A 22,770-nucleotide genomic window follows, 5' to 3' on the forward strand; every position below is an offset into this window, starting at 1 on the left:
TGAGAGGTCAAAGGGCAACCCCAGATGATCCTGCCACTACCTCGTCAGCTAGGATGAAGGGAGCAGTTCAGAGGCTCCTGTCATGTGTGCATTGTTGCGTGATTGGCAGCTCCGTGTTAAGGTGTGGTTCAGCTTTCACGCTGGCTTTGTGCTGGCGGCCCTCAATGGGTTTGTCACCTCTGAGCAAATCGCTTTCTCCTTGGCTCTTCACTTTCATCCTGTGACAGGGAACATGGGAGCTGTGACCCTTCCTAGTCAATCAGAGCTCCCCGGGAGTTCAAGGAACAGGCTCTGTACATCCAACAGGAATGTCTTCATCCAGAATCAGAAGAGGAAGGGGCTCAACACAGGGCTGCCCCCTCCCCACCAATGGGGACTGTCGCCCAGTTTAGCCTCTTTTCCTTGTGCAGATTTGCATTTTTTTCAAAGCTCTCAGCTGTAGCATTCATCTTCCGCGCTTGGCTACTCTCATGTGTAAAGATTTTAGAGACACAGGGACTCAGTATGCATTTCCCATCAAAGAAAGGTGAGCGCACATTGCAGAGGGGGTGTGTGGCTTGACTGAGGTTAGTCTAGTGGCGCTGGGTAACAGCTCTGATTGTCTGATGTAGGGACGGACTATTTGATTGACAAGAAAACCTCATTCCCTAACCTGTGGAATCTGTCTCAGTTCTGTAACCTTTTTAACCACAGCTGGGGTTTAAAATGATCAAAATGATCAGCATGGGGCCAATGAGATGTGTTGCTCTGCTTTCTGTTGCTGTGATAAAAACGCTGAAGGCATCTTGGGGGAAAAGAGGGTGTGTTTCATCTTAGACGGTACTGTCCATCATCTGGAGTAGCCTGTTAGGAGCTCAAGGCAGAGGCCTGGAGGCAGGAACCGAAGCAGAGGCCAGAACCACCAGTCCAGGGATGGCACTGCCCGCAGTGGGTTAATCATTAACTAAGAAAAATGGCCCACAGTTGTGCCCAGAGGCCAATCTGGTGTAAGCATTTCCTCAGTTAGGAGCCCAGGTATGTCTAGGTTTGTGTCAACTTGAAACAAAACTAAAGTAGACGGCTCCCTGGGTAAAGGTAGATGCCACCAAGCTTGACTAATGGCCTGAGTTTGATCCCGGAGAGAACTGGTACTTACGAATTGTCCTCTGACTTTCGCGTGTACACATGGCACATACACACCATAGCATGTTTGTGTGTGTGTGCACGTGCGTGCGCACATGCACACACACACACATAAACAATCCTGAGAAAGAGTCTGCTGAGAGCAGGTTGTGAGGGGGAAATTCAGGGCCTTTGAATTTTGTGTTGGTTTCTTGTCTCGTGAATATTCTAATTGGAAATCTTAGCTGGCCTCTGCTGTCGTGGTACTTCATTTTAGTAGAAACAGAGGTGGTTATTTCTCAGCCTTCACTCTTAAGTCTTTCTCATTGGGTGTGTTCTGAGGGAGTCTGGCTGCCGGAGGAGAATGCTTGCGTGGGATCATGACTGGCTTTATGGTCACTGTTACGCTGCGGCTTGTTTTCCTGTATTCTCATGGAGACTGAGGAGAGTCCCCTTGTTAGGTATAGATAGGTTCTAGAACCCCCAGACCTACGCAGTCTCGATCTTGGGTGCATACAAGGTGGCCTCCCAGTTTTCCAGATGTGGAGGGCATTGATTATTTTCCAGAATCACTGGAACATGGCAGGGAGAGCCACTTTGCTGCGTCTGAGATATTTCTCATTCCCAAGAGAAGCTTCAGTGCTTGCACGGAACTCCTTTCTTTCTCTCAGGTGGGGCCGTACCAGCCCTGCTTCTTGATTGACAGCTGAAATGCTGGGCGAGGCGGGCAGCCTGTTGGAGCTTAGTGCGAGATCTTCTAAACTCCTGCTTCTGGCTGAGTGCCTCTTCAAAATGCCTGCGTTAAGATCAAGGCTCTAATCCCTCGTAATTGCCAGGACGGCATGTGTAACCCTCACAGATGGCATTAAAGCCATGCCATGGGTCACAAAACTGGTGCAACCAAACCCTCCACAATCTTCTGCCGTGAATTGTTAGTGTGTGCGGTTACATCATGCCTTTATAAATGAAGGATGAAGGGTGGAGACGCAGCTCAGGCGTAGGGTGCTTGTCTGCTGTGTGCGAGGTCTGGGATTTGACCCCCGGCACGACAATTCGGGGGAATCATGTCAACAACACTGTGAACTATTAATACCTGTTGCCTTTGAGCATGTGAGGGCTGCCGCAGAATGAGAAGGGGCAGGATTCCCCACAGACCCTGCTGTCTCCTGCTTTTCTTGCTGCCGACCAGTGTCTGGAAGAGCAACTCAAGAAAGGACTTGCTTGGGCTCGTACTTGAAGGATAGACTGCATTATGGCGGGGGTGGGGGTGGGGGAGAAAGCCATGCTAGCCGGAGTGAGCTGGTCACATTGCCTCCACAGCCGAGCAGAGAGCAGTCAGGGAGTGGGGCGGGCCAATACAACTTTCAGGTGCACCCCCAGTGATCCATTTCCTCCATCTACCTTCACCTCCTAAATAGTCCACAACTTTCTCCATGACAGCGCCACCAGCTGGGGCTCCACAGTGTTCAAACACACAAGCTTGTGGGACATTTCACACTCAGGCCACGGAACTACCTGTCTCGCAGTCTGCAGAAAGGGCTTCATCTTCTGGGATCGATTGTTCCACGGTCGTTACCATGAACGCTGGCTCTGTGGCAAACCTGTCTGACACTGCAGACACTTGCTGGCATTTCAGTACAGACATTTATACTTCTGCTAAAATGCAAAATTTCACATAAACCCAGGGCGTGCTCACATGAAAACGCCATCCCCCTGCGACTCTCCCGAGGCTGTTCCATCTCAGCTGGTTCTTAGTCGCTGACTCAGAGATACAGGTCTTCTTCCTGGGAACTGGTTTTTACAGCCTCATTTCTTCGTCACTATAGAACTCAAGGCGCCAGAGCCTCAGGCTTAAAACTAAACTACAACGTGGGATTTATGCCCAGAGGTATCCAGAGGTCAGCTCGGTCGGTACCTTGGACAGAAAGCTGGCCTTCTGGGCCTTTGTCGGGAATCGGGTTCCTTCAACAGTGGCAGAGGGGGCTTAACCAGCTGCATTTCACACAACCATGTGCCAGTGTTTAGTGGTGGAGCTTGGGGAACCAAACTGGGCTGAACTTGAAGCGGAGTGTGCACAGCTGCGCTTGGTGTGGGAGACAGCGCCTTGGACCAGGCACGGGGGGGGGGGGAGTTGCTTGGTACACAGCTAGATGGATTGTGACTGTCAGGGTCTGATTATACTTCCTGTGATGCAACTTGTGGCCAGATGTGGCCAGATAAGCCCTGCTGTACCGTAACCTGAGCAAAAGCCGTGTGAGAAGCTGGGCAGGCTTTCCACTCCTGTGTGGAAACACAGCCAGAGGAGGGTGGGAGAAGTGGAAAGCGTGGAGGCGGCTCACGAATGTGCATTCCTTCCTGCAGAATAACTGGGCCCAACATTCAACATTCTAAGACAGCACGGGACAGAGCTGTGCTGCAGACACCTGTAAAGGCAGTTTGCCTTGAACTAGGAATCCCCTGCCCCTAAACCTTTTTGAAAAACTTTAACATATATAAAAGGTGCCAGGCTTTGTGGTGACATTCTTAGGTATGTTATGTGCTTCACCTGTGTTTGCTCTCCCTCACTCCTCCTGTCCACTGCCAGCCCTCCGCTTGTCCACTGGAAATGCTGGGATTGTGAGAATGAGCCACCACACCAGGCTTGTCATGGTGGTGGGTCTGAGCCTAGGGGCTTGCGCATGGCAGGCAAGCTCTCAACCAACTGACCTACAACCATAGCTCCTACATATCTCAGTATAGCTACACACACACACACGCATATATATACACACATACATATATATACGCATACACACATACATACACATACACACATATATGCATATATACACATATACACAAATATATACACATACATATACGTACATATATACACACATGCATATATACACACATCCACACATATAAATACACATACACACAATACACTCAGTTAAACTCCGTGGTTTACATACATCACATCACTTTTTATTGGCCCCTTCACTGGTGTATCTGTTAAGTGACACCCAGACTGATTCCACAACGTGGCTACGGTGACACGCACCATCATCGTGACGAGTGAGCAGGCATCTCCGTGGAATGCTGACTTAAGTCCCTTTGGTGTATTCCCAGGTCACGTGGCAGTGCCTCGGTCCTGATTTCCATAGAGGCCCCACTAGTACATCCACACCCCCAGTGTGTCTGTCCCCACCCTCGCTAGCGTTTGTCAATGTTTCCCCCAGAGTCATTTCAACAGGAGTGCCGTGGAATCCCAGGGAAGTTTTGATTTGCATTTTTGTGGTAACAAGAGGGTGTTGGATATTTGCCCATGACCTCTGGACCCCATTTCTCGAGCAGTCTTTTAACTCTTTCAAAGAATACTTGCTGGGGCTGGAGAGATGGCTCAGTGGTTAAGAGCATTGCCTGATTCTTCCAAAGGTTCTGAGTTCAATTCCCAGCAACCACATGGTGGCTCACAACCATCTGTAATGAGGTCTGGTGCCCTCTTCTGGCCTGCAGACATACACACAGACAGAATATTGTATACATAATAAATAAATAAATATTTTTAAAAAAAAGAATACTTGCACAGCGAACCACTGGGGACGGCTCTGTTCCCTTTAGAAAAGGGTGTATTTCAGCAGCAGCAACAAACACTTACACTACAAATTCAGTTTTCATTAGGGGTGGTTTATTTTGTTATTTAGAACTCTTTGAGACAGGGTTTCTCTGTGTAGTCCTGGCTGCCCTGGAACTCACTCTGTAAACCAGGCTGGCCTCACACTCACAGAGTAAACTCAATCTGTACATCAGAGTGGCCTCAAACTCACCTGCCTCGGCCTCCCGAGTACTGGGATTAAAGGCATGAATCACCATGCCCAGCTAATTTAGAACTCTTTACTGTTTACTGTGGTTCAAGATTAGTGCTTAGGGTCTCAGAACTTGTTGTTCTCTGTCTATCTGTGTGTGCATGTGTGCATGCTTGCATGCGTGTATGCGTGTGAGTGTTGGGCAGGAATATGTTGTACTCTGTTAAATGGACCTTCTTTGTGTGTGTATGTTTGTGTTTGTTTACTTTTTCCTGGTGTAGTAATCTTGGTGGGTGGGGAGGAAAAGACAGAAATTAAAAGAATACCCTAAAAGGTGGAAGGGCAATACTGACTGTTCCTGCAGAAGACCTGGGTCCAGTTCCAAGCACCCACATGGTGGTTCACAACCAACCATTTGTAACTTTGGTCCCAGAGCATCTGATGACTTCTGTCCTCAGTGGCTACCAGGCACACATAGACATATGCATGCAAGACAATTAAACACATTACATAGATAAATCTTAACAAATTAAAAATTCCTCCCAAAATGGATCAGTGAGTTGTTCCTGCCTTCCCTTCATAGTTTGAGTAATATAAATTTGAATGAATATTATGGTCAGGATGAAGTATGGAGCATAAACATACAGCACACATGTCAACACTACTTCTAGGGGAAGCAGAGGTTAGTCTGCTCGGCAGGTGTATGCTCCCTTCCTCTGCCCATGCTTACCAGAGGGTTCTCTCCAAAGGGTTTTCTCATAACTCTGGAAATTACTACGCAGCATGCCACAGCTTAAGGATGTCTCAGCTTTTATTGTAAACATTCCAATCACCCCAAGTGCAAGGAGGGACCCCTGTGTGCTGCTGTCTTCGGTGGAGGAATCGGTGCAATGAGGTCCTGCCTAGGACCCTTTCCAGGCAGGTGCTGAACTAAGCACCAAGGCTCTCTTGCTTTGGGCCTGATCTCAGCCAGTCTCTCACATCCCTGACTCCCGGTGGCCGCGTCAGCATCACACAGCATCCCAATGGCCCAGAAGTGTCTGCGACAGGACTTTCAGATGCTCCCGTGGTTATTTTTCCTGTCTGTCTAAGGCCTGTTATCTGTCGTTACTCCAGCTTCCTTCAGCCTTTTCACAGGTTGCCATCGCAACCGATTCCCTTTCCTTTCTGGTTTGTTTCGGTGTGTGGTTTTCTCGTTGTTGCTTGTTTTGGAGACACAATCTCTTGTAGCCTAGGCTGGCCTCGGATCCCTGATATAACTGAGAACGATATTAAACTGACCCTCTCGCCCCCACCTCTCAAGGGTGGGGGTTGTAGGCCTGTGCCATCAGACCTGGCTCCTTCTGCCATTTGTTGTTTTGAGGCAGGGTCTTCGCTCTGTAGCCTAGGTCCACCTCAAATTCATGATCGTCTTTCCTCTGTGTCCCAAGTGCTAGGGTTATGGGTGTGAGCCCCTAGCCTGTTTTCTTTGTCTCTGTGTATATTGATGGTGTGTGTGTGTGTTGTGAGTGTGGACGTGTGTGTGTGTGCCTGTATGTGTAGCCCAGAGGTTGGTATCATGTCTCCTCAGCTGCTCCCATGTTATTATTTATTTATATAAAGGACGTCTTAATAACCGGGAGTCTGCCAGTTTGCCTAGGCGGGCTGGCTTTCCATGGACTAGGACTGTGGGTTTGTGCCGCTTGCCCGGCTTTTGTGTGGGTGTTAGGGAATCCACGCTGAGCCACCTCCCCAACCCCCACCCCCACCTGGCATTGCTTGCTCTCTATGGCTCATAGGTGTATGTGTCTGCTTTCTGTCACTGTCTGTGATAACCCGAGGTGACCATCTTCTGGAGAGGGAAGGTTGATTTAGAGTATGGTTTCAGGTTGTCATCTGTTGGCGCTTTTGCTTTGTGCTGGTGATGAGGCCGCACACATTGCCGGAAGTGCACAGAGAAGTAAAATCAGGCATGTCACAGTTGCTGGAAGGCAGGAGGGGACAAGAAGGGCTCAGGGTCCTGTGGTCCCCTTCCATGGCAGGATGCATCCCCACCAGGCCCTGGGAATCCTGGTACCAGTCTGGGGGCGGGCGTGGATCTAGATCTCAACCATGACCTATATTGATGCTAAAAGGAGCTGGTTAAAAGGAGTCGTCTGATCTGCTGACGAAGTGCTTGCTACGGTCCATAGACGTGGTGGCAGGAATTAGGTACAGTCGTCCCTGCAGACTGTGGGTAAGACTTGAAGTCACCTCATCTTAAGGACAAAGCTCTAGGAGTTCGGGGGTTCCTTTGTATGTAGAATCTCACATACACGCACACACACACACACACACACACAGAGAGAGAGAGAGAGAGAGAGAGAGAGAGAGAGAGAGAGAGAGAGAGAGAGAGAGAGAGAGAGGAACAACTGGAAGCAGACGAGCCACAGAGCTCTTCTGTGAGGTGACCTGTGGACCTCGACTGCGCCATGGCTCGTGGTGGAAACACAGGTGGGTTCACAGAAGCTGGAACACAAAGAGCGGGGTGAGACCGGATCCAGTCGGCTTTGTGTGATTCGACAGAGAAACCCATTGCCTGGACACCAAGGATTGCATTTTGTTGCTTGAGAAGGTAGAGGGAGGCCTTTCACCCATGTGAGACATGTACTCCAGCTGGCCTGTGGTGCTCCGGCTTCCACTGGCCAGGGCACACCTGGTGTGCTAAGAAAGCGGGACCACGGCCTCCCTGGGGACTTGGTAGGGATGGCTCTGGTGAGTGGAGGGACAGCCAGCTGCGGTGAGGACAGAAAGAATGCCTTTGGAAATTAAACTTGGTAATGAAAACATTCTTCGGAGGGCAGAGCCCCAGGTGCACTGTAAACCAGCCGAGGCCATAATGGAAACACAAAGGTGTCTTCAGAAGCAGCGAACTGGTTCTTTTTTTCCGCACTAAGCCTGAAACCCTAGCACACGTTCATATAAAGACAGGATTGGGTGCATGAAGGTACCTGTTTCCATCAGTCAGCGAGCTCTTCGTAGCCAAGCTGGTTGAGGCTTCAGGTTTTAGGGTGATGATCACACTTTCATCTAGCAAATGCCACCCTAATCTGCCAAGAGCCCCTGGTGGCTTTGGGGTCAGCTGAGGAGAGGAGAACCTTCCAGTCTCAAAACTTGGTAGGGGGAGAAATTTTCTCATAATTCACGTTTAATAAAGCGGTACAGGGCACTGCTTTCAAAATACTCATTGAAGTCCCAACAGAGCACGTGGCTTTTGGGTTCAAACCTGAAATGTTCTGCATCGCTAGAGCTCTTAGCTGGCAGGGTTTGTCTTCAGAGTTGAGTAAGAAATTACTCTATGATCGATGTAAGAATTATCCTGGCCTTTCATACAGGGACTCACTTCTGGACTCAGCAAAGAAGTCGGTCCTGGGGCTGGGGAAACTTCAACCCCATCTAAAAATCCAGGTTTGGTGGGCATAGTTGTAATCCCAGCTCTGGGAGAGTGGAGACAGGAGGCTATTCAGGATTCACTAACCAGCCAGTCTGTGTTACCAGTGAATCCCAGGTACCAGAAAGAGATCTTTCCTAAAATGCCAAGGTGGCTGGCTCCTGAGGTAGGGCATCCATGGCTGACCTGTGGTCTCTGTGCCCAGGTGCTGTTATATATATATATATATATGATATATATATGTACATATACCTGCTCCTAGTTAGGCCTGTCCTCATCCCTTCACCTGGCACAAGTGGAACCATATGCAGTTCGGAGAGCTCCACCTGATGCTTCACATAGGTGACTGTATCAGGTGGGGAAGAACCTTGGATCCTTGTAGGTTGGCCCATCTCAGAGTTCCGGTGTTGCAGGGGTGGGAGGCCTGTATGATCTTGGACCCACAACTGATGCGATTTTACCCTTTATCTAGACACACTACTTCGGCCTTTGGTTTCTCAGCAAGAGCCAGCAGGCGAGATGGGTGGAGCTGGAGAAGCCGCTGAAGAAGCATCTGGACAAATTCGCTAACGAGCCTCTGCTCTTCTTCGGAGTCATGTTCTATGTGCCAAATGTGTCGTGGCTTCAGCAGGAGGCCACAAGGTAGGTGTCATCTCCCTCAAGTTCCCCGGAAGGGTGTGGATCACTGAAAGGCTTCCGGTGAAGTGGGGGCACGCTGGCTGCTTTAGTTGCGTGGGGAGGCAGAGAGGGCGGGGGGGGGGGGGGGGGGGGGGAGAGGGGGCGGGGGGGGGGGGGAGCGGCTGGAGGTTGCCTGCCAGTTACCATGTGGTTTGACCCATGTGGCTAGTGCCAGCCCTGGTACAACAGGTAGAATGTTGTGTATAACAGCACAGAAGTATTTGCTGGGGATGGTAAGTGAAATAGGTAGGCTAGAATTTAATAAAAGCCAACCCTCTCATTCTGTTTTCTCCACCCCATCCGCCTCCCCAAACACCACTGGGCTTTGCACCTGAGGCCTAAGATGGTTCTAAAGATCGAATCAAGTTGAGGAGAAAAATGTCGCGAGGGCAAGAGTTTTGGTTATGTCAACAGCATAGCGGAGCCTGGGGGTGGCCATGCTATCTTATGTCCTTGTCGGAACTGCAGATGTTAAAGTTCAGGCAAGACAAGCCCATGCTGTTGGTGCTAGGATGACGTACATGGGGCTGTCTGTGTGCACAATGGATATAGAGACGTCTGTGCCTCGGAATCACCTGCCCGGTGACATTTCTGGAGGGAGCCAGAAGCCCAGGAATGCTTTCTGTTTTTGTTTCTAAAATCTGTTGCTTCGATTTGGGCGTTGGGAATCCTGGAGAAGCTAAAGCAGTGACGAGCTTGGAGGATGGCAGAGTGTTCCAGTGTTTCTCACTGTGTGGGTTTCAGGACTGTAAATTTCTCTAATGACAACACGGTTGAAGTTTCTATGTTTCCTGCTCCTCCCCTTCTTCCTCCTGCCCCTCCTCCTCATGAAAAGCTGTTGCTGGTAGTGGCTCGGTGGGTAAACGCCTGCCCTCCAGACATGGCGATCTCAGTCGGCAGCCCCAGATCCTGTGTAAAACGTGGGTGTGGCTCGGTGGGTAAACGCCTGCCCTCCAGACACAGAGATCTCAGTCGGCAGCCCCAGATCCTGTGTAAAACGTGGGGGTAGCAGCATGGACCTCTAACTCCAGGGCAGAAGAGAAGGGTCAGGCAGGGGCGTCTTTTGGAGGTTAATTTGAGATTGACCCCCATCTCACCCCCTGGAGCAAATCTCTTCATGATGGGGGACTCCTGACAAGAGACTGGTGACACTGGAGCAACAAATGGGCGAGTCAGGCCCAAGGTTAAGGGGACAACTGAGTGAAAACATAAAAGGTGTCCAAAGGAGAAGGGCTGTGAGGTGGCTCTGGTTCCACAGAAGCACCAGGACCGGTGCTTAGTCGGCAGCAGTGGTTCCTAGTGCTGGAGAGGGGAAGACAGAAGAGGCCCTGGGGTTTGCTGCTCAGCCAGCCTAGCTGGGTTTGTGCGGTCCAGGGCCTGTGAGAGAGCCTGTCTGAGACTTAAGGCGGAGATCGGCTGAGCAGAGATACCCAGCGTCTACACACACACACACACACACACACACACACACACACACACACACACAGTATATCAAAAGGAGAATACATGGAGGTACAAAATCAAAGGAGAGAAGAAATGACCTGATATGATTCTAAACACAAGCTGGCAACAGCTAGGTTCCTCCTAGACAGATGGGGATGAGTCATGAAACCATAGGAGCTAAAGAGATTAAGGAGCACGGAGCTCTCAGCCGCATTCCCAGCTGGAAGCTGTGTTCCGTGAGTCTTGAGAATGTTCACTCCTCCTTGGGTAGATGTGACTCCTGCCTGGACCACCACGGTTCTTTGCTTCTCTCCCATCTCGGCCGGGTTCCCCCCAGCAGGGGCTCCTGCCCGCCAGGCATCTTCCCCTTCTTATATCCTCCTAAATCAAAGGGAAAATATTTTGCAGCAGGCTTTCATAGCAACGGATTCACTGTAAACACATGGTTTTCATACTTTGCTGGGCTCGGAAGGTGAGAAGATGGTTTCTAAGTGAGCGGAGAAGCCCTTTAATTGGCTACTTAATGATTGCAAGGAAGGGCTGCAGAGCTGCTGGCTTCTCACACCCTGTGGCAAGCGTGGAATTGATGTCCAGGCCTTTTCCAAATCTTCAAGTCAGGAAGGCCCTCTTTAGGGCTTCAGTCCTAAGAATACTTTTAAAGGAAAAGGACTAGGGGGCTAGGGGGCTCAGTTGGCAGAGTTCCTCCACACAAGCGTGAGGACCTGAGTTCAATTCCCAGCATCCATGTAAAATGCAGGACAAGGCATGTGCTACATTCATCCCCAGGGTTAGGGGCGGGGAGGCAGGTAGGTTCTTGGAGCTCTCGGGCCGGCCAGCCTAGCTGAAATGGCAAGATACACAGACAGACAGACAGACAGACAGACAGACCCAGGAACACGAAACCAAGGATAAATAATTTTTGAAGAGTGAATCTAAGACTCACGGTGCATGCCTGATTTCTTTTTTTTTTTAAATATTTTTTATGGTTTATTTAACTTTATTTTATGTGCACTGGTGTGAAGGTGTCAGATTCCCTGCAACTGGATCTTTAGACAGTTGTGAGCTGCCATGTGGGTGCTGGGAATTGAACCCCGGTCCTCTGAAAGAGCAGTCAGTGCTCTTAACCACTGAGCCATCTCTCCAGCCCCGCATGCCTGATTTCTTAAATGCATAATTAATTGTCAGGTTTTCCTTTTCCCTGGGATGCGTGTGTCTTGTATTGCTCACTGATGTGTGGGGGTGCTGGGCTAGTCAAAGGAACTCATTCACCCCAGTGAGGTCAGGTGGCACAGCCTCCCTTGCCAGGATGCTATGGTAGCTGACCTTCTGGGGTGAGACTTTCCGATCTTAGTGGTCAACACGCTACAGAGTTTACATAGCGTTACTACAGTTGTAGCCAGGCCAGTCCCTCTTCTGCCAAAGACAGTCTTAGGACCCTGTGGGAGCGGTGAGGAGATGTAGGGCCGTGGGAGCGATGCTGCTGCTGTGCCCCAGAGTACCCTCTCCTCAAAATCGCATCCCCTCTGCCCACCTCCTCTAATTCTAACTGGGAGGCTGTGCCCTTGTCTCCAGGTAACACTGCCCAGCAACTAGGAACAGGATTTTTGACATGCTTACTCTCTACATGGGCTTCCTTCATTGGAAGTCCTTCCTGTTTGGGAACGAGAAGTTATTTCTCAACCAACTAGGAATAAGTGCCCACATTTAGGGCCTGTGGTCTTTATGTGCCAAAAAGAGGTAGTGACCTTTTTCTTTACTTTTCCTTTTTTTTTTTTTTTCGAGACAGGGTTTCTCTCTACCTTTGAAGCCTGTCCTAGAACTAGCTCTTGTAGACCAGGCTGGCCTCGAACTCACAAAGATCCGCCTGCCTCTGCCTCCCGAGTGCTGGGATTAAAGGCGTGCGCCACCACTGCCCGGCCCTTTTTCTTTCTGTATGTGTGACAAAGAAATCAGGTTGTTACATTTCTAGACTACGCTGTGGCCCTTTCCTTCCAGTGTTACCTTCAGATCTAGCACACATTGAGGGGAAAGCCAGGTCAGGCCAAATCCTGTCTTCACATGAGACAAGATGGTGCTTTTAGTTGTATCTATGAGTGTTCATGCGTGCTCAGTGTATCACTTCTGTGCCGTCTTCTGAGTCAGTCAAGATAGCATGGGTGCCATTTCTTAGTTCCATCTACCTTTTATTTCCTCATGTATATGTGTATGTATGTATGTGTGTGGGGCGCTCATGCATATGTACATGTATGCGTGTGTACATGCCTATGAAAGCTCAAAGTTGATGTGATGCATTTGCCTCTGTTGCTCCCTACTTTATCCGTTGAAGCTGGATTCTCTCAGCTGAACCCTGAGGTCAATTTGTCTCGTCAGCCTAGCTAGTTTGCTCCACTCTATGGTATGTCTAGTTGGCCTAGCTAGCTTGCTGCACTCTATGGTATGTCTAGTCGGCCTAGCTAGCTTGCTGCACTCGATGATATGTCTAGTCGGCCTAGCTAGCTTGCTCCATGGACCCAGCTCCACCTTCTAAGCTCTGGAATTACAGGTAGGCTCCTCCATACATACACTTGGCATTTATATGAGGGCGGGGATCAAACTTTGGTCCTCACCTATGGTACATTTACTACTGAGCACTCTCCCTAGCGCCCAATGTTCTTTTTATTTTGAAACAGGGTTTATTGACCTAGAATTTAACAGTTAGCCCCAGGAGTCGGCCTCTTCCGTAGTGTGTGCCCTTGCACCTGGGTTGTTTCCGTGGACGCTGAGGACTCAATTTAGGCCTCTTGCTTTTACCAGCTTCTTCCTTCCTTGGTTGGAAACACTTGTGCTCTCCCCTTAGATTTTGCATTCTCTTGTGTGTGCAACTGTCCGAGTCTACAGCCTGAGTGTACAGAGTGTCTCTTCTAGAAGCTTCATTAGGGCTATGATTCCATGTTCCTTTACACTTTGTTTTTGTTCCCCAGTTCTTTTGCTTTTTTGTACAATGCCATCTGATGAAGACTTTTAAAAAGACTTAAGTTTAATTATGTGTATGAGCGTGGATATGTGCCCACGAATGCAGGTGCCCACAGAGGCGACAAGAGGTGTCTCCCCTCCTGGAGCTGGAGTTCACAGGTGGATGTGAGCACCCAGCCTGGGTGCTAGGAACAGAACTCAGGTACTTGGAAGAGTAGCAAGTGCTCCTAATTGCTGAGCCATCTCTCCAGTCCTGCTGGGGTTTTAAAGTTTGTCATTGGCTTGGAAGTAGACTCCTTCAAGGAGGACAAGCATTCTTTGTCACATCCCCTGCCCTGCCCCACTGTGGATGGGCACGTCTCTCTTGGTTCTTGAGCACAGCATTGTTTCTGCCAGACACTTTCAAGAAGTAGCTGATGCTAGAGCCCAGTCTCTCACTCTGTGCAATCTGTCTTGAGACCAGGGAAGAAGATGGCTTTCTTTAAGAAGTAGTGACCTGGGGGCGGGGTTGCTTGCCGAGAAAGTTGGACTCTTCATCAGATGGTGGTTGCCGATTACATCCCATTCATGTATGTATGTATGTGTGTATGTATGTATGTATGTATGAATTGTGGTACCAGGGTGAACGTGGGGTCTTGGACATACTGAGCAGATGTGCTACCACAGAACCACATCCCCTGTCTACATTCCTTTTCAAGTTTGCTTTCTTTCAGTACCTGTTCCATGTTAATCTTCCTGCTAGGCAGCTGGAGTGTAGGAATGGGCAGATCTCTGTGCCTTGCCACCAAAGAGCTGTGTTTTTGATGGATTAAAGGTTGATTTGCATTTTCTTTTAAGTTTGTGTTGTTCCCATCTCTACTTCCTGGAGTATGCTCTGTCATTGGTCTGGCATCCAGGGTGCTTGGCAGGCGCTCTCATAAACAAGGCTGGCATCTCGGTTCTGCCACCTGTGCAGCCAGGGTCACATGTCCTGATGCTCAGCAAGACCCTGAACTTGTAAGTTCTGTGTTGCCATCTTGAAATCTTTAATGTGCTCTTTAGAGGTCTGACATTTTCACGTTGCTCCAAACTGCAAGGAAGGAGCCGCAGCACAGCCCTGTTTTCTTCCCTTGCTCTCTTCCTGTTGTTGCTGGGGCCTCTTAGGATGGGTGGATCTGAGTCTGCCCTTAGGAGTGTGATCAAAGTGCCGGAGACAGAAAGCTTTTGTGCAAATGGAAGTGTGCCTCTGCCACCATCTCCGTTCCTGGCTCCGGGCCTGGTTGGAGGAGGTCGAGATGGGCTAAAGCTAATGAGTGTGTCTCATTTTCAACTCTAATTTCCTTGTGTTCAACTGAAGAATGCTGAAGTTCACACCCTCAGCTCAGTCAGGTGTGTGCCTAGGCCACAGGGTCACAGGTAGCAAGCTGCTGCTGACTTTCTCTTCTTCCAGATAACAGACCCAGTTTTCGGGGTGTGCGGGTGGGCAGGTGGCTGTCTAGGGAGCCTGCTGCGACCGGAATCCAGAGGAGGAAGCATGCTCCCTGGCATTCGTGTTGACCATGAAGTGGCAGTTTCTGGAAATTCTTTGTGTGGGAAGACAGACCAAACACTCAAATAGTTTGTAGGAATAACTAATTTGGTACAATTTATTTTTTATTGAAAGGGAAAAATAATAAATGCTTTAAAAGCAAATCAGAAACCTCATTCCTATTTCAAAGGCTTCCCATGCAATGTTTGATTTGATTTTTTTTACTTCCCTCGTGTGTGTGAATGTGTACATGGTTTGCATGTGCATGAGTTCACATGTATATGCAGGTACATGTGTATGTTTTGTGCATGCATGTGGTGGCCTGAGCATCTCCACTGAGCCTATAGTGGGTCAGCCTGACAACTCTGACAACTCTCCTGCCTCCACCTTCCAAGTGCTGGAAGTGTAATCCGGCCACTGTGCCCTCTGCCATTTCTGTATGTCTGGGGATCTACCTCCCCGCCATGCTGGCAATGCTGCAGACACGTTACGCACTGAGCTGTCAACCTGGCCCCTGGTCTGTGCTCATTTAGCATAGATCCTGTGTGTTTTACCCATTAGTAAAGCAGTTTACGTCATCAGGTGTGCTAGCCCTCAAATCTTTCCCTTTAACAAAGTAAGAGTTTGATCACAGCACATTAAATCCTGGGTTATTATGCCTTTAGTGGCTTGTCATCTGCAACATCTTTAAAATCAGTCAAAAATAATGGGCTTTTTGGAGAGCTATCTTGAAATCCAGCTGGAAAAAAAAATCCTCAAGCAAACTATTTTATATTTCTGAATTCCTTCGTTTTCAGAGTTGTGTCTGTTCGTTCATCGACTCCAAAGGCCGTTACTCTAACGCTGCCGGGCTGAAAAGGACTCAGAGTCTAGCCAGGGAAGTGCCGAGGCTTTGCCGCGGAGAGTTGCTTAGCAATTGCACATACTATACTTGTTTCGAAGCGGAGTGGAAGGCGATGATCCAACAGCTCAGCACTTACCTTTAGCGAAGGGGCGGAGAAGAGCCGTGGGAAGAGTTGTTCCGTCGTGCCCAAGCTTGCCTGCTACGCTTTATGAGGGGTTTAAAGGCTCCCATTTCTCATAAAGAATTCTTTGGATTTGTAGGGGAGTCATTATAATGGGTGGGATTGGGCATGACCCGTTGATTGCAAAATGGGGTTTCCATATATATATATCGGGATGGCGGAGATGCAGGGAGTCAGTGCCCTGGTGACCTTTGCTCTCTCCTTGTCCTAGAAGGGCAGAGGACTAGGATATTGTGTTGGAGTGGGGAAGGAGGAGAGCGGAGGGGAGGGGACAGGTCCACTGTGTCCTCACAGTAAAGGTCCAGTACCAGAGTGACACCAGAAATGCAAAGAAGGTGTAGACCTCAAGACTGGGAGACCCCCGTTCTAGGCTGTAAGCCCCACCACAGTGGCTGGTCCAGCCTGACACCAGTACCCGTGATGCTCTCGAATTCACGTGCAGTGTGCTGTGTGCTAAGTGTCACAGGTGGGTGCGGCCTGGTGAGACGAATGTGGCTTTAGTCCCTGAACTGATAGGGCTTGTGTACATGGAACTATTACACCTAAGAACTGGTATTCAGATCATTGCACCAAGGGCATCTTTTATGTTACTTTGAAAGTGATTTAAAAAAATATTGTGTGTCTGGTGTGCCTGTGAGATGGCTGGAACTCGCTAGGGGACAGCTTTGTGGATTAGTTCCCCCCTTTACATGGGTTCTAAGAGCGGAGCTCAAGTTTCCGGGCCTGCATGGCCAGCACCTTTACCCCCAGGCCATCCTGCCAGCCCTCTTTCCTTCCCGTTTGCCAGAGCAGAACACACTTCTCCTACTCCAAGATGACTTTAGGAAATTCTGACAGACAGGATCAGTTCTAAAAGATGAAAGCAGTATGTAAGCAGGTAGATGCCATCTTGGCTAGCCTTCTTTCCCGGTCCCCACAGTTACACTGGCAGAGTTATTCCCTGCCATGCCCTCTCTGGCCCTGTAGGCATTATGTTGTGACCTAATAGGAAAGTCACATCAACCCATGTCTCCTCAGTGACCGGTTGCTGTCATCCAATTAAATATCCATCTGTTTTAACACTTTAGCTGAGTGTGCAAGTGTTTCCCTACAGACCTTCTTCAAAGACCTTGTTTGTGTAAAAACATCACTTTGGGGGCCAGACTCTAGGTCCTCATGGTGTCGGGAGAGCCAAGGCTCAAAGGCTCAAGTATTACAGAATTCTTATGGATTGGCTTCGGTTTCTGCCTCGTCTCTGATGACTCATGAAGTTTATTCCTGACAAGGACACTATATTATTTTTAATAATTTTGAAGCAACTTAAGGGGGGAGATTTTGTTCTGCCTCACGGTTTGAGGGGACACAGTCCCTTGTGATGAGGACGGGATGTCCGTGGGCAGCTTTGTGGAGGTGAGAGTGTGAGACTTCTTCCCTCCCTCCTCACAGAAGCAGCAAGTGTGTGTGTGTGTGTGTGTGTGTGTGTGTGTGTGTGTGTAGTCAGAATATAATCCTCCAGGCTCTGTCCCCCATTGAACTACTTCCTTCAGCTAGGTCCTAATTCCCAAAGGATCCACAATCCCCAGAAACAACATCACTAGCTGGAGACTAAGTGATCAAGCCCATGACCCTGGGGACCATGTCCCATCAAATGGTAATGGGTACTAACTGTTTTATGTCTGTCTTCCCCACCCGCCACCTCCCAAATCCTGAGCTGCCGTAGTCTGTCTGAGAAGGAGTCTATCAAGACACAGTTCTTCCAGAACCTAGTTTTATAGCTAAACACAGTGCCGCCTAGGTCGCATTCTGCTTCATTTTCAGACCCAGAGTGACAAAATGGCGCTGCTCAGTCAAACTGCAGCTTAGGACAGAGAGCAGGCCCTTTGCCCGGCCCTGGAATGGTTTTTAGGTGAAACAGGCTTGTTGACCTAGGATCTGTTTGAACTCCCTATGAGCCTTTGCCAACTCTCCTGCCCTGCCCCTGCTTAGATATGCCACATGACTGCTGGCCATGGAGGGCTGAGTTTTGTCAAAGAGAAGGAAGTAGTGTAGACAGAGCCAGGGGGAGCAGGCACATCTGTGAATGAGCCTTTAACATCGTGAGCGTTGTGCACCAGCGGGAACCAGGATGGGCTTTGGTTTGAATTCATCTGTCATCTCCAGCCTTGAGCACACAGTGCCAGGCTTTCAGACGACACCGAGGCCTGGAGAAGAGCGGGAAAGGACGGCACTGGAAATAAGCCGTGGTGAAGACGCCTGCTCCTGTCAGTTACCAGATGTGGCCGTGGAAACATAAGAGGCCAGGCCGAGGAATCACAGGGACACATGCTGGCCCACAGCCACTCATGCCCCCAGCTCACCCTGTCTGTGGAGGGGACAGGGGATGGTTGGCCTGCTGCTTCCCGCCAGCACCGAGATGAGTTAGGGCCATTTAGAGCAATGTGCAGCCCATTTGGCGTAAAATTCGTCAAAACCCACCTTTTGACCCTTTTTGTAAAACTGGAAGGTCAGCATGCATTTGACTTCACACTCTGCAGCCACATCCTGGCCGTCATCCACATCTATTTCAAGGTGCGAACAAGGAGAAGCTTGAAGCCTCCATTACTGAATTTGCGTAATCATGCCCTGAAAAAGATAACCAGCCAGCAGCTGTTTAAAACCTGTAACTTTTTTAATTTTCAAAAAAAATATGAAGTGTGGAGAATCTATCCCCAACTGCCATCTGATTATAAATGAGGATAAAATATTAATTCTAAAAAAAAATCGTCAAAACCAAGCAGACACTGGATGCTTTGCAGGGAAACTGAGGGATGAAGTGATGTTAGAAAAAAGTGCTTTTGAGGAGCAAACATGTCTGGAAGACGGCAGAAACAATGTTTCATGTACAAAAGTATAGGTTGTCTAAGTTAAACTTGAAGATTTTCTGGCTGATATCACGGAAATAGAGGACCCGCTGTGAGAACATGGAGGCCGTTGGTACAACTCTGGTGGACACTGATGTAAGTTACTTATTCTACAATCCTCATGTCTGTTTCCAGTGATAACTTTAGTCAGCAAAGAACTGTTTTGGTTTAACGTTCAAGGAAAATGAAATACACCACAGGACCAGAACTGCAGTAGAAGCCCCGGGTGCTGGGAGCTGGGAGACCTCAGTCCTGGGTCAGGCCAACACACTCCTCAGTGTGGCGTCTGTGTATGTAGTCAATCGGGAGACGATACAGATGTTCTGAGTGCCCTGTGAGAGGAACGCAGACAGGGCCCACGCAGGTGGCTCAGTGGGTGTGAGCACTTGCTACCTGACCATGGGGACTTGTTTTTGGAAACCCAGCAATGGGGGAATGGAGGTAGGCGGGTCCTGAGAGCGCTCACTGGCCTGCTGACCTAGCCAAAAAGTAAACTTCCTGTTCAGTAGAGACCCTGGCTCAAAGCAGTAACTGGAAGAGCAATAAAGGGAGATACCTGATGTCTGTGTGTGCTTGAATGGGTTCACATATGCACACATTCACATACAAACACTACACGTGCAAACATATACTACACACACTAGCAAATAAGAGATGCAGATAGGCATGCTTATATCTTCCCACAATATCAGAGTGTATTGACTATCAAATTCATATGCTCTGTCTAGCCCATCGGCCAAGGCTTGGCAATGATGTGACTTCCCTTGATAACCGGCCTTCAGTAGTCACAGGCTCTTTTATTCCAATCTTAATTACTAACATTAACTTTCAGATAACACATTCCATTACACACACACACACACACACACCACCACCAGCAGCAGCAGCAGCAGCAGCAGCAGCAGCAGCTGTGCAGCATACTCTGTCAGTGTGTGTATGTGTCTGTCTGTCTGTCTGTCCATGTCCCTGTCTGTCCATCTGTCTGTTGTGTGTGTGCACTTGTCCATGTCCATCTGGGTCCCTGTCTGTCCCTATCTGTCCGTCCATCTGTCTGTTTGTGTGTATGTGTGTGTGTGTGTGTGTGTCCATCCATTTCCATTCATGTCCCTGTCTGTCCCTATCCCTCCTTTCGTCCATCTGTCAGTTGTCCATCTTTATGAGTCTGTGTGCTCATATCCTCCTGAAAGCAGACCTCAACCTCAGGTATCTTTTCTCAGGAGTTTCCTGTCTTGTTTCTTAGCAGAGTCCCTTACTGTCTCACTTCAGCTGGCCTGGCTAACCAGCATTCCTGATGTGGGATCCCCCTCTGTATGCTGTGAATGTGTTTTATTACTACTGGTCAATAAAGGAGCTGCTTTAGCCTATGGAAGGGCAGAAAAATGCCAGGCAGGAAATCCAGAGATATATAGAGAGAGTAGGCAGAGTCAGAGAGACACCATGTAGCTGCTGAAGGCGAAAGACGCCAGAACCTTACCAGTAAGTCATAGCCTCGTGGCAATTCACAGATTAATAGAAATTGGTTAATTTAATATATAAGATCTTGCTAGGAATAAGCCTAAGCCATTCGCCAAGCAGTGTTGTACTTAATATAGTTTCTACGTGATTATTAGGGTCTGGGCAGCCAGGAAGCGAAGGCCCAGTCACAGTCTACAAATCCCTGTCCCCACGTCCCCAGTGCTGAGATGCAGTTTATCAACAGTAAACACCTGACAGAGTCCATCTGTGAAGAGTAAGGGTTGATTTCTGACCCCCACGTCTGTAGGTGTCGGTTCATGACTGGTCGGTCCTGTTATTCTTCAGTGGTGGCTCATCGCGATGGGAGCCTATGATAGCCAAGCTGTGCCTCTTTGTCTGAGGGAAGTATAGGAAGAGGAAGGGCTGGCTGGGTCCATGGGCCTCAAACCCCTCCCCTGTGACTTGAATCACATCCACCATGCCCCACATATAAAGGTCTTGCCACCTCCCTAAAGAGCGGTCCTAGGGATCTTGGGCCTCTGGGGACATTCCCTGTTGAAGCTTCTTGGCACTGCCCTTGAGTTTTTAGTTTAAGAAGGACATATTTCATCTGCTTCCTTTCTGATTTCTAATGGGTGGTTTTCAGGTCTTGGTCCTAGACTGAGGAGGAGGAGTAGGAACATGTGTATAGCTAACCCTTCATGGAATAGAAAATGGAATTATTTCCCTGCCTGACAACTCCCCAGCACTGCCTGCATCTTCAGGGAAAGTTTGCTGCTTCCTTGTTTGTAGTCAAGCCTATGAAGCATCAAAATCTAGTCAACTCTTTTTCTACAAATGACCTTTGTGTTCAGAATTATAAGAATTTTGGTGCCTTAGGAAATGGCTTAGTCATTAAACAACCTGCTGTGACCCTGAGTCCAGATCCCCAGAATGGTGGCCGTCTGTATCTTGACTCAGAAGACAGAGGATCCCTGGAGCAACCAGGCTGACAAGACTAGCCATACTTGTCAGCTCTGGGCTCAGTTAAGAGACACCGTCTCAAAGAATAGGGTAAGTACTAATGGAGGAAAATTCAAAACAACACTTTTGGGCCCCCCCCACATGTATGCAAATGTGCCCCACACACATGAGCGAGCACGCCCACACACTTGTACAAGAGAAAAATTTTTAAAAGATTTTGTTGGTACTGAGACAGTTAGAAAAGTAGATCGCTAAGGATGAAAGAACACTTACAGTTACTCAAGAGCCTGAGAGGGATTTGAAAAACAGGATTACAGGGAGACATTCCCATGCTGAAAACAAAACTGAGCAGAGTTCTGCCAGAAACCACAGCATGGAAGATACTAGATTCTTGGGCAGTGACATGTTTGCCAGTCTGGTATTTTATCTTTGGCAGTCGTTGCCACATTTGATATCTTCAGCTACTTCTGAAGATTCTATACGGAAAACTATTCATATCCAACGTTGGCAACTTCATCAATGGCCAGCGTGTTCATGTAGTGTGGCTCAGACTTTGGGTAGTTTTTTTTTTCTCTTCTTCCCATTTTCCCTTTGAGGTCTGTACTCCTGGACAATAGGAGACACAGACGTACCTATTCACCAGGCAGGCACGACACTGGACACGGGCCTGGCAGGTCCACGAGATGACGTGAAGACACACAAGACACAGGGAGACCACTCTGCTCCTGTAGAGCCTGGAGTGTCCAGATCCCAGGCAGACTGCAGACAGAGTAGGGGAGACTTTGCTCCATCATTCTGAACAGGAAGAGTTTACATTCAAACTGAAGACCCCACAGTGGCAGGGATCCCAGGGTCTGGCATGGCACTTGCCTTTTGGCCAGGGAGGAAGCTTATTCTACACTACAGCATGTGTTTGAGGGTTAGAGATCCAGGATGATGCATTTACAAAAGCCAAAAAGGCTTGGTTCTGGGGCTTTTCCTGCAGGAGGCAGGGTGGGAGGGAGCAGGAGCCTGGTACCCAATCGTCTTCTCCACCTGCATCCCAAGGCTCAAGCTCACTGGTACCCAATCATCTTCTCCACCTGCATCCCAAGGCTCAAGCTCACTGGTACCCAATCGTCTTCTCCACCGCCATCTGAAGGCTCAGGGTCATTTGAGTGTCAAGAGTCCAGCTGCAATAACTTAGAATGGGCTGGAAGATTTGTGCTTTTCTCTCTTTTTACCATAGTTCCTGGGGACTATATAAGTAATGAATTCTTTTGCCCCATTCCTCATTCAAACATCTATTAAGTCTGTAGTCTGTATTTCCTCCTTGCTTTGGGTGTATGACGTCACTGATGGGAAACAGACCCCTTTGGCAATGATGCTGCCTTTAGTTAACGATTCTGAGGAAGAGCTGAGGCCTATTCCCTGAGTGTCTGTTATCATTCTCCATACTCGGGGTGTTGCTACCGGTCCCATGATGCCCCTGACTGCTGGTCCCATGATGCCCCTGACCGCTGATCCCACGATGCCCCTGACTGCTGCTCCCACGATGCCCCTGACCGCTGGCCACATTTTCAGGCATTTC

The 22,770-nt window shown here is 48.9% G+C and overlaps 1 protein-coding gene across 9 annotated transcripts in view; it reads left to right on the top strand.

Moving 5' to 3' along the window:
• The window catches only part of Ptpn14 (protein tyrosine phosphatase non-receptor type 14), a 142,275-nt gene that overhangs the window by 58,717 nt on the left and 60,788 nt on the right, over positions 1-22,770 (top strand). For 8 of the 9 annotated variants that reach the window (XM_050148138.1, XM_050148147.1, XM_050148144.1 and 5 more), the window contains one exon: positions 8,771-8,940. The exons of the other annotated variant lie outside the window; for it this stretch is intronic. In XM_050148138.1, coding sequence (XP_050004095.1) covers positions 8,771-8,940 — 170 coding nt within the window. The remainder of the gene's footprint in view (positions 1-8,770; positions 8,941-22,770) is intronic. 9 annotated transcript variants of the gene reach the window in all.

The sequence above is a fragment of the Alexandromys fortis genome, unplaced genomic scaffold, assembly GCF_014885135.2.
Source record: "Alexandromys fortis isolate MF-2015 unplaced genomic scaffold, M_Fortis_MF-2015_v1.1 scaffold_62, whole genome shotgun sequence".
NCBI lineage: Eukaryota > Metazoa > Chordata > Mammalia > Rodentia > Cricetidae > Alexandromys > Alexandromys fortis.